Source organism: Stegostoma tigrinum, chromosome 7, assembly GCF_030684315.1.
Source record: "Stegostoma tigrinum isolate sSteTig4 chromosome 7, sSteTig4.hap1, whole genome shotgun sequence".
Taxonomy (NCBI): domain Eukaryota; kingdom Metazoa; phylum Chordata; class Chondrichthyes; order Orectolobiformes; family Stegostomatidae; genus Stegostoma; species Stegostoma tigrinum.
The window spans coordinates 48,181,800-48,196,940 of record NC_081360.1 but is presented as its reverse complement, the minus strand read 5'-3'; the positions used below and the strand labels follow the sequence as shown (position 1 = coordinate 48,196,940).

The 15,141-nt window shown below is 39.8% G+C and overlaps 1 protein-coding gene across 1 annotated transcript in view; it reads right to left on the bottom strand.

Annotated features, from left to right (window-relative positions):
- Positions 1–15,141, bottom strand: part of dnah9l (dynein, axonemal, heavy polypeptide 9 like) — a 353,637-nt gene that overhangs the window by 252,964 nt on the left and 85,532 nt on the right. The window contains 3 exon segments of the mRNA XM_059647649.1: positions 5,233–5,359; positions 10,633–10,724; positions 11,610–11,834. Coding sequence (XP_059503632.1) covers positions 5,233–5,359; positions 10,633–10,724; positions 11,610–11,834 — 444 coding nt within the window.

Here is a 15,141-nt window from a genome sequence, read left to right as displayed (position 1 = left end):
ATCAGAGTTCAGGGCCAATACGTTCCTTTGAGGATGAAAGATAAGGATAGCAAGATTCAGGAACCACGGATGACAAGAAATATTAAAAGGAAGCATGTACAAGGTTTAGTATATGGAAATCAGACAAGACCCTTGAGGAATATAAATGGAGCAGAAAAATAATATAACAAGAAATTAGGAGGACTAAAAGGAGTCATGTAATTTTCTTGGCAAGTAGGATTATGGCAAATCCCAAGGCATTTTATACACTTATTAGGGGCAATGGATTAACTAGGGAAACGGTAGATCCATTCAAAGACAAAAGGAGGGAATTTACACAAGGAGCCACAGGAAGTGGGCAAAGTCCTTAATGAGAACTTTGAATCAGTATTCATCAAGAAGGACACAGATGATGGCAAGATTTGGGCAGGCTATACTGATACTGAGAAACATTAATGTAGCTTATTCCTCAGGGCCTGATGGGATCGACCCTACTATATTGAAAGATGCAAGAGAGAAGTTTGCAGGGGCTTTCAGAGATCTTTATAGCCTCTTTAGCCACAGGCGAGGTCCCAAAAGACTGAAGAATAGCCAATGTTGTTCCTCTGTTTAAGGAGGGCAACTGGGACAATCCAGGAAATTATAGGCCAGTGCAAGTTTCAAGTGCTTGCAATTGTCAGTAAAGGCCTTGATTATAAAAGTTGGCAAATCATATTACAGTAGTATAACACTTTGGTTCAGCCACATTTAGACTACTGTGCGCAGTTCTGGCTGCCACATAGAGGAAGGATATGGAAGCATGGGAGAGGGTGCAGAAGAGGTTTACCAGGGTGTTGCTTGGATTGCAGTATATTAGCCAAAAGGAGTGGTTGGATAAACTTGTATCAGAGATAATGGGAACTGCAGATACTGCAGAATCCGAGAAAACAAAGTGTGGAGCTGGATGAACACAACAGGCCAAGCAGCATCTTGGGAGCACAAAAGCTGATGTTTCGGGCCTAGACCATTCATCAGAAAAGGGTCAAGGCCCAAAACATCGGCTTTTGTGTTCCTAAGATGCTGCTTGGCCTGTTACATTGGATAAACTTGGACTGCTTTCGCTAGAGCATCAGAAGTTGAGGGCGACCTGATAGACATATATAAAATTGGGAAAGGCAATAGATTTGGTGGATAGTTGTAGTCTTTTTCTCTGGGCAGAAATGTCAAATACTTAGTGGGGTATCGTATAGGTTCAAAGTGAAAGAGGGAAAGTTTAAAGGAGCTGTGAGAGGCAAGTTTTTTTTTACAAACACAAAGCAGGAAGTACCTGGAATGCACTGTTAGTAGCTGTTGATGTGAAGATACAGATAGCAAGAGAAAATGTTTCTTTTAAATATGCTACAGCTGTCTGGCCATCATCCTAAAAGTGATAAATCCTCTAGATGGCCTTCTGTCACAGCTGTAGCATGAATATCAGTTGTAGTGTAAACAGTGGCGGTGTCTCTCACTTGAAATGTTGCACCCAGCACCTCCCAACATGAACTTTAGTGGTAGACCTCTGAACACATCATGAACTCATTGTCAGCTCGGTTGTTTCTTATCCCCTCTAAGGACATTGATCTCTCCAGCATAGTAATGTCTTCCTTCATAAATACTGATATTTCCCCTGTCGTTTCTTCCCTGCCTTTTCTGATTAATTTGCATCAGGGTTGTTGATTATTTATTCTGAGATCTATCTCAGTTACTGCCACAACATCATAGCCACAAGCAAGTGCAGCACACTGATCTCTTCATTACACTCTATCCAGCACTCTGCTGAGCACCATCAGCAGTTACACTTTCATTTTTCATCTCACTCAAAAATGTTGTGCTAATCTCCCAGCCCACTGCCAGCTTGAAAGTGATTTTACTCTGCTGTAACACCTTTCAAAATGGCATGGGGTTGGGATCATGACAGGGAAAAGCACATCGCCTGGCACTGTGAACATGTTTATCTCGGAAGCTTGACACTTGAAGGTTAACTCATTTTCCAGAAGAAAGAAATGCAAATCCCAACTGGATACATGTTTGGAAGATTCATATTGAAAATTATACTTGAGCAAAGGGATGATCTAGTATAAATTCAATCCCAAATTTTAAGGAAAATTCGTTCATTCCTCATATACCTCATGTAGATTGAAAAATGTTCATTCAGTTTCTTTCTCTAGAGATGCTGCCAGACATGCTGGGTCTCTCCATCATTTTCAGTCTTTATGGATTCTGCCTATATTATTTCTTTTTAACTTTTGGGATAAGCAGACTAATTAATTATTAACTGATTACATGCTACTAAGACTCCCAGCCGAACATGAGAAGAAATCTCCCCATTACACATAAATGGATTACATTCTCAGAGGCCTTCCATAACACTGTGGTGTTAATCAACATGGTTAACTTTTAAGTGCTCTCTAAAATGGTCTCGTAAACCATTCATCGACAAAGCACTACAAAGTCTGATAAAATAAATGAAATCTGACAGACCAATCAGCATTGACCAAGGCACTGGAAATGATGACACTGTTGATCTTGCAAATTCCCCCACGAGAACGTTTGGAGGTTTGTCATCAAATTGGGAGAGTTGTCTCACCGAATAGTTAAGCAACATAAAAAATCATTGGACAAAGTAGGAGCTCATGGAATAGAGGTCAAGATAGAAGAATGGACAGAACTTAGTCTGGTTGATAGAAAACAGACTGCGCATAAATGCATCTGTTTCAGATTGGCAGGACGTCACAAGTGGAGTCCCACAGAAGTCTATGCTAGCCCCACAGTTTTAAAAAATTTGTATCAGTGAATTAGATGAGGGGCATTGAATGCTCGGTGGCTAAAAGTGCAGGACTACTTACATGCCAATCAATGCAAAAGCCAAAGCGGAAGCATTAGCAAGTATTTTAAACCAGACATGCCAAATGGAAAATCTATCTCAGTCTCCTGCTGAGGTCTCCAACAGCACAGATGTGAGCCTCCAGTAAAATTAATCCAAAGCAAAATCAATCGATGCTACAAAATTAATTCCATGTAACAACAAAAAATTTGAATGCAATGGATAATGCAAAGTCAATGGGCCCTGATAACATTCCAGGAATAGTACTGAAGATTTTTGCTCCAGAACTGGCATGCTACGGTACAGCATGGGCACCTATCACAGTCATTGTGAAAATTGCCCAGATATAGATTAGATTAGATTCCCTACAGTGTGGAAACAGGCCCTGCGACCCAACAAGTCCACACCGCCACTTGAAGCATCCCACCCAGACCCATCCCCCTATAACCCACACAACCCTGAACACTACGGGTGATTTAGCATGGCCGATCCACCTTGCCTGCACATCTTTGGACTGTGGGAGGAGACCGGAGCGACCTGAGGAGACCCACGTGGACACAGGGAGAATGTGCAAATTCCACACAGACAGTCACCCGAGGCTGGAATTGAACCTGGGTCCCTGGCGCTGTGAGGCTGCAGTGCTAACAACTGAGCCACTGTGCCACTGTGCCACCCTTGACCATAAAAAGAAGAAAAATACAACACAGTCAATTACTGTTCCAACAGTCTACATTTTAATAATCAAATAATAGATGGCATCTTTGAAGCATCTGAGAAACTGACCAACTTGATCCAAAGTAAAATTGCAAACCCCAAAAATTTTTTTTGGTCAATTCAAAAGTTGCACCACGTTTAATTCAAAGGAGTTTACATCGATAAACTAGTTGTTAAAGACATACTACATACATATTTCTATACGTGAATATTTTATATATATCTTAAAGGCTGGCTGAATTGAAAGTGGTTCTAGGTTCTTGAAGTATTAAGGACATTAAGAACACAATAGAGAATTCAGTTCTAAATATAAATACTGCTTTGGCAAATTATATTCTTATACTGTGCTGAAACTTTATTTTGGTTCCAACCCATTTACTGAAAATAAAATTGTGCATTCCTTTCAATTTCCTTCCTCAAACTTTTTAACCTGTTGTCATGTCTTTTAACAGAAGACATCTGCCAACATTTTTCATTGCAAGTTAATGTAATTTTATTTATAACAGATTTCCACCACTGCATCACACCATTCTGGTCTTAGTTTGAGTTCCATTTCAGTAAGCCTCCAAATCCTCAATTTAGCTTCATTATGGGTTATTATATTCTCCTTCCAGCTATGATCATTTAGTTCCAATGTACTGTTGCCCTCTCTCCAGCATCTCGCTCCCCAACTCATCAATTATTCAATTAGGGCTCCTATTTGGACGAGCATCGTTTTCAAAAATTCACCTGTGAGCATTATCCATATTCCCTGTCATTGCCTGTATGACATTATATAATCTCGTCATACCTCACTCTAATTCAATAAAATTCATTAAATTATCTGTGCTTTAATGAGTGGAATCCAGTGAATTCTTTAAATAATGTCTGGCTGAGTGAATCAAATCCAAAGGATTCATTGCATTTTCTGCATCTGAATGAATTCCATTAAATAATCTCTTGGTAAATCAATGCAGTCATCAAATTCATTAAATTTTCCATGACTGGAATCCAGAAAATTAATTTATTTTAAGAAAACACTGAAGACAGTGAAAATTCAAAGTAAAATCAGATGATGTTACAAACATACAGCAGGTCAGTTAGCATCTGTGAGAGAACGCACATTTTAATGTTTCAAGTGAGTGTCCTTCATCAGAGGATTAGCAACTAAATCATGCTGTTACCTACTCTCTTCAGAGCTGCTGACTGACATGCTGACTGTTTCCAGCATTTATTGCTTTCACTTAATTAAATTATACCTATCAAATGCAATACATTTATTAGATGATCAGTTCCTTAGCTGGATTAACCCAGAAAACATGATAAATTACGCATTAAAAATTGAATGAAATTCATCATAATCAGACATTTAATAAACTAAGTTAGTCAAATTCCATAACTGTTATATAATTCTCATTACTGAGATAATTGAATTATTACATAACTTTTCATTCAATGAATTAATCATCCAATTCATGCGGTATCATACAACACAATCCAGTAAATTCATTAATCTCTCTATTAATCAATGAAATCCATAAAGTCAAGAATTCTATGATTCTGTGAAATCCAGCAAAACATTGGGAAGAAATTCAGTCGGGTTGCAAAATCACCAAGTCTATTAGCTAACTAACGTATACCAGATTTTAGTTGCCAGTGGCTCATTTTGCATGCACATTAATTCTCCAGATATCCAGGGGCCAGTGTGGAATGTTTACCTGTTTTGGTTGACCTCCTTTGGAAATAATTTCCAATAAATCCATTGCAGAAACAAAGTAAAATCTTGGAAACGAGAGTCGCTTAGTCTCAAGATATTCAGCTAAAGCTTTCTCACAATGTGTCAGTCTGTAAAAGAAGATTGAAAACATACACTTTTTATGTCACAATAATTGCTTTGATATACATTTAGGATTTGTTTCACTATGCAATTGTAACAGGTAAGATTTGGTTTTACCATCTTTAAAATAGATTAAACTACTAAATGCACGTTAAACAAATTCATTACCTTAACAATAAAAACAAAAAATATTTCTGAAATAATCTAGTCCCTGATACCATTTTTAAGTTAGTGGATTCAAGTTCTGCCCACAGCCAATTCCTTGACCATAACTAATAATCATGGTAAACATTAAACTGAAGACTAAAATCTCGCTCAACCACATCATCATTCTTAACTGTCTGCATATGGTGTACAATCACAGATTTTGTATTGCAGCTATATTAATATGTATATTAAAATCTCCCATGATTATCAACATTCCTTTCTAACACGATCTCATTATTTCTTCCTTTATACACCACCGCATTATATGATGACTGCTTGCGGGTTTGTACTCCACTTCCAGAAGTGGTTGCCTGCCTTTATCATTTCATGTCTCTACCCAAGCTGTTTCCACTTCTTGGTTCCCTGAATTAGGTTATCCCTATCTATTGTTATTCCTATACCATCATTAACTAAGAGTGCCACACCTCCATCTTTTCCTAGTTTCCTGTCCTTTTTAAAATGCCCTGTACCCTTCAAGATTCAGGCCAACAGATCGATCTTATTTACTTATTTCCATTTGTGATTTTAGGTCACCTGTTTTGTTTCGAATGCAACATGCATTCAAGTACAGAGTCTTTAGATCCGCCTACATTATAATTCTTGTAAATTCTAGTCTTATCTGTCAAGTCTCTCTAATTCTTTTAAGAAGCAGAACCTCAAAAATCATAATTTCTGCATTATTGTGTGAGCCATAAGCAAATTGGCAGAGGGAAAATCAGATGAGAGAAATGACTGAATGTCTCAGAAACTGGTATTGGAGAAGTGCAATCCAGTTCATGGGGCACTGGCGCTAAATCCTGGAGAACAGGGATCCTATAAAGATTGCAATGCTATGTAGAAGAATGCCGTAAATTTCTCATGGGGTGTTTTGCTGATGCACTTGGGGAGCATTAAATTAATGTGACAGGAGTGTAAGAACCAAGAGATAATATCAGAGACGAATGCCAAGGTTTACAGAATACTGTGTGAGATAGATTGCACCAGAATGAAGAATAATAATTTAGTGAGTACAGTTAGGGAGGAAGCAATCTGGATGGGAATCTTATAGAGTACAAATGGTGTGGGCTGAGAGATGTGTTGCAGAATTGAACAAGGAGTCCAGTCAAGTGCATTTCAATGTTGAGATCATCTTCTTCCATCTTTTACACTTTTTGTAGCAGGATGACGAGATTTTTGCCAATTGGTGGAGATTAACACTTTTTAAATGCCTCAATAACTGCACAACTCTCCTCATTAGCCTTCAGCTTCCAATTTACCAACCTTACCAAACAAGTTAGATGTCCGAAAAACCTGAGGGAGGGACCTTATAGAGGTTTATAAAATCATGAGGGGCACGGATAAGGTGAATAGCAAAGGTCTTTCCCCTAAGGTGGGGGAATTCAAAACTAGGGGGAATATTTTTTAAGGTGAGAGGAGAAAGATTTAAAAAGGACATGAGAGAACTTATTACACAGACAATAGAAGTGCCCAGAGGAAGTGATGGATGCAGGCACAGTTACAACATGAGCAGGAAAGGTATGGAGGAATATGGGCGAAATGCAGGCAGGTGCGGCTAGTTTAGTTTGGAAGCATGGTCAGCATGGACTAATTGGCTTGGTCGGTCTGTATCCATGCTGTACTACCGTAAGACTTTAAATGGATTGCTCATTTGAAGAGCGCCAGAATTTTAAACACATCTCACTCCATGTGCAAACCCAGTTATCATGGTGCATAAAATTCTACTTGTTAAATATTAAAACACAGTAAATGAAGATAAAACATTTATTTATTTCCAAAAAGACAAGGTGCTGTAAGTTGGGAGAAAGAATTCAAAAATTTGGCCCTCAAAATTCTATGATCATGCTCCATAAAGTTCTAACTTTCTGTCATAGAAACAGAAATTACTGGAAAACAGCATGTTTAGCAGCATCTGTGAAGACAGAAAGAGAGTTAATATTTTGAGTTAAGATGCCCATTCTTCCAAACAGATGGACAGCAGAAATGTGTTGGGTTATCTATAGCTGATAGAGTGTAAGATACTGAGGAAAAAAGAAGGAAATTCTGGGAAAGTGTAGAGGCAGGAGAAATTAAGTGACTGCAAAGTCACTGAAGAAATGGTGAAGGGAGTGAAAATGACTGTAGTTAAAGAGACAAATCACTTGTCCAGATACTGGCACATGGCTAAACAAAAACCAAATGAATGCAAGAGTTCACGGTCTAAAACTGTGGAACTCAAGATTGAGCTCAGAAGGTGAGAAAAATGTCTAGGTGGAAGATGAGGTGTTGTTCATTGCCCTTACGTTGAGTTTTACTGAAACACAGCAGCAGGCTGGAAATAGACATGTGTATGTAATAGCAGGTGGTGAATTAAATCAGCAACCCAGATGCTCAGGGTTGTGTGTGTGGAGTGAGCTGTGGTGGTCTGCACATCAATAACCCAATTTTCTCAATTTAGAGAAAACCACAATGTGAACAGGGAATACAGTATAATAAATTGAAAGGGGGGCAAGTAAATCACTGCTTCACCTGGAAGGAGACGCACTTTCTGTCATCACTCTATTCATCACCATGATGAATTACTGTCTTCAAATTTATAATGGAAAATGCTTTTGGAATTCATTATCCATAATTACAATTTAACCACTATAGGCACTGATTAACTATTTCCCAAAATGGTTTCAGAAAGTTTTTCTGCAACTTCGAGAAACAATGACAGGTAGAAAATGATTTATTTTAAATTATCTATAGGAGCCCAGTGGTCAAACTAGGCCATAAAAGACCATACAACACAGCAAGTAAAGTAGGCCATTCAGCCCACCAAGCTTTCTCCATCATTCATTGAGATCATGACTGAACTGATAATGCAATTCCACTTTCCTGCCTTTTCCCTTGACCCTCAATTCTCTGAATGATTAAAAATCTGCCTCTTTTATTCATGAACATACTTAACAAAAACTGAAAGAACTATGGATGCTGTAAATCAGGAACAAAAACAAAGTTGCTGGAGAAGCTCAGCAGGTCTGACAGCATCTGTGAAGGAGAAAACAGTTAACGTTTCGGGTCCAGTGACCCTTCCTCAGAACTGATGGTGGCTGGGAAAACATACTTAATAATGCAACCTTAACAGCATTTTGAAATAAGGAATTCCACAGACTGTCAACCATCAGAAAAAAAAAAATTCCCCAAATCTGTCTTAAATAGGTGACCTGTTACTCTGAGATTATGCCATCTGGACCTAGGCTCTCCCATAAAGAAAAATAACATCTGCACACTTACCCTGTTAATTTCACTAACCATCTTCTCTATTTTAATAAAATCACATAAGACCATAAGACATAGGAGTGGAAGTAAGGCCATTCGGCCCATCAAGTCCACTCTGCCATTTAAGTCATGGCTGATGGGCATATCAACTCCACTTCCTGGCACTCTCCCCGCATCCCTTGATTCTGCTTCTCAATCTGCTAAACACCGATGAGTATAGGCCTAAACTACTCAACCTTTCCTCATGAAACAGTTGCCCCATACATGTAATCAACTGAGTGAACATTCTCTGGAATGCCTTCGATGCCAGTATATCATTCCTTAAAAGGAGAGGACCAAAGTTGATCGCAGATTTCTAGGTGTGGTTTAAATAGTATCCCTTATATGCTCAGAGATAATGGGAACTGCAGATGCTGGAGATTCCAAGATAATAAAATGTGAGGCTGGACGAACACAGCAGGCCAAGCAGCATCTCAGGAGCACAAAAGCTGACGTTTCGGGCCTAGACCCTTCATCAGAGAGGGGGATGGGGGGAGGGAAATGGAATAAATAGGGAGAGAGGGGGAGGCGGACCGAAGATGGAGAGTAAAGAAGATAGGTGGAGAGAGTGTAGGTGGGGAGGTAGGGAGGGGATAGGTCAGTCCAGGGAAGACGGACAGGTCAAGGAGGTGGGATGAGGTTAGTAGTTAGCTGGGGGTGCGGCTTGGGGTGGGAGGAAGGGATGGGTGAGAGGAAGAACCGGTTAGGGAGGCAGAGACAGGTTGGACTGGTTTTGGGATGCAGTGGGTGGGGGGGAAGAGCTGGGCTGGTTGTGTGGTGCAGTGGGGAGAGGGGACGAACTGGGCTGGTTGAGGGATGCAGTAGGGGAAGGGGAGATTTTGAAACTGGTGAAGTCCACATTGATACCATATGGCTGCAGGGTTCCCAGGCGGAATATGAGTTGCTGTTCCTGCAACCTTCGGGTGGCATCATTGTGGCAGTGCAGGAGGCCCATGATGGACATGTCATCAAGAGAATGGGAGGGGGAGTGGAAATGGTTTGTGACTGGGAGGTGCAGTTGTTTTTTGCGAACTGAGCGGAGGTGTTCTGCAAAGCGGTCCCCAAGCCTCCGCTTGGTTTCCCCAATGTAGAGGAAGCCGCACCGGGTACAGTGGATGCAGTATACCACATTGGCAGATGTGCAGGTGAACCTCTGCTTGATGTGGAATGTCATCTTGGGGCCTGGGATGGGGGTGAGGGAGGAGGTGTGGGGACAAGTGTAGCATTTCCTGCGGTTGCAGGGGAAGGTGCCGGGTGTGGTAGGGTTGGAGGGCAGTGTGGAGCGAACAAGGGAGTCACGGAGAGAGTGGTCTCTCCGGAAAGCAGACAGGGGAGGGGATGGAAAAATGTCTTCGGTCCGCCTCCCCCTCTCTCCCTATTTATTCCAGTTCCCTCCCCCCATCCCCCTCTCTGATGAAGGGTCTAGGCCCGAAACGTCAGCTTTTGTGCTCCTGAGATGCTGCTTGGCCTGCTGTGTTCGTCCAGCCTCACATTTTATTATCCCTTATATGCTTTTTGTTTTCGATTTTTATTCTCCATTCCCTTTGAAATAAAGGCTAGTCTATTCCTTCATGTCTCCTCGCTAAACCTAGATGCTAGCTTTTTATGATTCATGCACATGACAACAAAACAGCAACAAGAAGCAATGCCATAGACAGAAACAAGATTGTGAATGAGAGGAACATTGCAGAAAGTCAGTTAGAAATTATTAAATATCCAATTACTAAATAATCTGACACAAAACTGAATTAATTTGGATGGCTAAAGATCCAATAAAATGTTATGTAGTTGTTACCTTCGTTGAAGGATTTCTAATTTTCCTAGTAATCCTGGATTGTTTGTTGTCTCAATTACTTTCTTTGTTTTGACAACCATCGCCATTAAGTCCTACAACAGAAACGCAATGCACAAATTAATATATTCTACTCCTTTACTATTTAAGAGTTGATTAATTACTTTCTATGGTTGCATTTCAAAGGTCATCTCTGTAAGTGCACACACTATTCAATTCATTTTGGTAACATAAAAATATTCATTTTTTTTTAAACAGAAAATGGAATGATTATTTTGATCATCTTTATGAGAAACAGAAAATGGAGCTGCATTTTACAAGGAAGATGAACTCTCTATATCCCTGGAAACATTCTGGAGGTGAGCCCACCTCTGCTTAGCTCACCCTGCTTTAATTTGTCAAGCGAAAGGCCTTTACTTCTAATGACTCAGTGCTCCTGCTCACTTCTAGAAGGACGTCCCATAACATAGGGCTATGAGTTAATTATAGGCTGGCAGCTCTGACAATTGGCAATATCACACATTGCTGGTGTGGCAGGTAGGTCAAGGAAATACCATTCAGTGATACAACTGGGGGTTGGAGGGAGCTACAGTGGGTGAACGTGGGGTGGCCTTGGGTTGATGAAGGATGCACAAACAGAAGGGATCCAACCGTCCACTAACCAGCAATCCACAGGTTTAAAGCCACCAGGCTACATGTTGGGAGCAGGCCTTTCCCACCATATATTAAGAGCAGATCTTGAATTGGGCATTAGTTAATATTTGGTCTCAACTGGACAAAGGGCAGGTGACCACCCATACTTCACCTGCCATCTGTGTGCAGGGAAAATATGCCACCAGTTTCATGGCACCCTAACTTACAGATCCATCCACCAGTGTTCCCACATGAGCTGGCTCATCAATTTCAACACAATAAAACATTACCATACAGATAGCAATTAAAACAAAGTTAGTTTATCAGTAGTCCAGATTTCATAGTACCTTGAAGTTCAAGTCAATCTCATCAAATTGTTTAGCATCTTCAGAAAGTTGATTCCTGATATCTTCAGAACCAGTAAAAATACTGTACAAATAAGCCCATGTTCGTTGCACTTCCATCCACATAGAGATGATCAAATCAGTAATCATTAGTTTCTTTTGCCAACTGCAGACATCCACAAAGAAATATTCCACATACTTGCTCATCAAAATGTTTTGCAATTGAACCTATAACACCCAACACGGAACACAATGGTCAGATTTCTTGCTTTAAATAACAAGCAGTTGTGTTTAAAACAGTGTGCATTAAGAATAATTCAATTAATACTTTTAGCATGTCTTCATGGTTACAGTGAATTGCAATGATCGAGAAAAACAGAGCTGACAAGGTGTAGAGCTTGATGAACACAGCAGGCCAAGCAGCATCAGAGGAGCAGGAAAGCTGACGGTTTGGATCTGGACCCAAAACATCAGCTTTCCTGCTCCTCTGATGCTGCTTGGCCTGCTGTGTTCATCTAACTCTACACCATTTTTGCTCAGATTCTCCAGCATCGGCAATCCCCACTACCTCTGGATCTATAAAAGCAGCTCTTTTCAAAATTAAACTTGGTGCAATTTTACAGATATATGGCTAAAGCTGTCACTGAACTACAACACCCATACTTGTTCACTGCAATCAAATGTATATGGCTTCATGAGCTGAGCATGCAGTTGAGGGTTACTAATAAAACTGAAAGTCATGCTTACTCTTGACATGTTTAAGCAGTTTCTAATAATTGTGATAGGAAGAAGATATGTTCTTTCATATAGCTATATTTGGATCCTCTCAATTCTATTACATTCAAACTGACTCAGTTCACCATAGAAATACATGGAATTCTCAGCACAGAAATATTTGGTTTGGCATTTGTGCCTCAGATGAGACTCCTTATTCCCTAATCCATCAACCCTATCTACACATTCTTCTTTATTTTTCACTTTCATGATTTCTCTTGCAAGGGTCCATAAAACGTACAAGCAGAACTAGGCCATTCATTTTCTGAAGAAGGGTCTAGGCCCGAAACGTCAGCTTTCCTGCTCCTCTGATGCTGCTTGGCCTGTTGTGTTCATCCAGCTCTACATCTTGTTATCTTTCATTCAAGCCAAGAAGTCTGTTTTGCCATTCAACGATACCATGGCTGATCTAATAACTCTCAATTCCACTTTTTTGCCTTTTTCCTACAAGCTTTGACTCCCTTCTGATTAAAAATCTCCCTCGGCCTCTAATATACTTAACTACCTATCTTCAAAAGCTGTCTGCTTTATAAAGAATTCCACAATTTCACGAATCTCGACAGAAGAAATTCCTCCTCAACTCGGTTTTAAATAGGTGACTCCTTACTCCTTACACAACCACAAGCTCAGCCTTTCCTCAGAATCCAGTCTCTCCATACCCTGATATAGGCTGAGTGAAACTTCTCTACCCATCATCTCATGCCAGTACATCTTTCCTTGGATAAGGGACTCAAAACTGTTCATGTTATTCCAGCTGTGGTCTGACTACTGTCTTGTATAGTTTTAGCAGAACCTCCCTACTTTTATACTCCATCCCCTTTGAAATAATGACCAACATTCCATTTGCCTTTCCAAATACCTGCTGATCTTGGATACTACATTTTCTGATTCACAGATGAGGATTTTCAAGTCACTCTGTTTGTAGCTTTCTATGGTCTTTCTCCGTTTAAATAATGTTCAGCTCTTCTGTTTTTCCTCCCAAAGTGAACAATCTCACATTTTCCCAGATTATATTGCGTACAAGGTTTTGCCCACTCGCTTAGTTGGTCTATATCTCTGTAGTGATTGGAATGAGGTTGGCCAGGTGGGTCTATTTGAGATCCCTGCTTGGAGCTGTTAATATGGGCCAATCAAGGAGCCCTGGCTGACAGTTATAAACAGGAGATTTGGAGAGTCTTCTCATTCTAGAGACTGGTTCTGAGCTCACTAGTCCATGTAACAGTGCATGTATAAATAAAGGGTGACTTGGTGACAAGATACTAGCCTCTGCAGTTATTTCAGTGGTAACAAGAGTAGTATTAATGATATAACCACGCAAAAGCCCCTACTAGCTGAAACCCAAGCAGTCTTCAAACAGGCACTATAGCTGGCTTTTTTGTTAGAAAACGCAGCAAGTGGTGTGTGTGGGCAACAGGGTATCCCAATAGAAGTGGACACCATCACCTGTCCAAATAAGCATGGGAACATTGCTTGAGTGCAGGCAATCGCAGAACCTCACACAGGTAACATTCTAAGCAGACGGACACTAGGTCTGCCCACACCAAAACCCCAAAACAAAGCTGAGCATCGGCCAAATGGCTGAAATGTTCTTCAGGATTTGGACTAGCAAGCCACTGTAGTTGCTGCTAGTATGCAGAAGAGACAGCAAAGGAGTCCTACGAGGCTTGACTTGAGTAAGGAAACTCATAGGCTGGTTTGCAGGAGAGTGCATTCCCTGGAAAGTCCACCTACTTGTGGTTTAACACAGTTAAATTGCTTAATAATATCCAAATTAGAACCAATCAAATAAATGCCTGGTTAAATCATCACCCACTTCTCATGGAGGTTGATACCAGTGATTGCAGAGCCAGTCTGTAACAAGGTTCGCTCTTTAATTTCATTTCATCTATAGTTATCAGTATCTCCACTACATCTCCAAGTTCTATTTTCTTAAGAAAATGAATGTTATCACTTGAATCTCTTATTATTTAATCTCATAAAGCTTGAAATCATCTTGATAACTTTCCTTGAATTTGTTCAAATGTATCTATACCTTTCTTTTAAATATTCATTGCCTTATTTTTACTCACATCATAATCCATCCATCATATCGGTTGTCATCAACGTAATTTGTCCAAGTCTTTCTGAATTTACTTAAGCTCCTTTTTATATTTCATACATTAATTATTTCTTTCTTAATTGCCTGCAAACGTCTGAGTTAATGGCAATTCTAACAATACAATAAAAATGCCCTTTTAATTCACCAGCACTGCAGATAGCGAGATAGAAGGTTAGATTCCTGGAAAACACTTTTTCTTTCCTGCATGACATTTCTCTTAACATTTTTTGCTGCTCAGCAAACTGTTGGTCAGTGAGTCAGTCAATCTGAATTGTCAACAATGCCTTACTATCAATGAAAATTTGTCAAATGCCTTTTGAAAAATCAAGTAAATGGGATCTATTGGATTATCCTCATTGGTTTAGTTATCCCACAAAAGAACTCCCACTGATTTGTAAGCCATAACCTAGCAGTTCATTGAATTTCTTATGTAAAATCAAGAGAACAGCACATTTCAGAAATACTTTGTCTAAAAGGAAGCTCTCAGTAGGCTGTCAATTGAAAGTACTGGTAATTTAACATGCTGGAAGAAACAATATTCAGAACAGAGAAAGTCTGACTACCTGAATCTATTTTTTAAAAGTCTTTTTCTAAATGCTCCAGACCTTACAATAATCACAACAACATGTATAATATCATTTGGTGCCAGTGGCCATCTAAAGA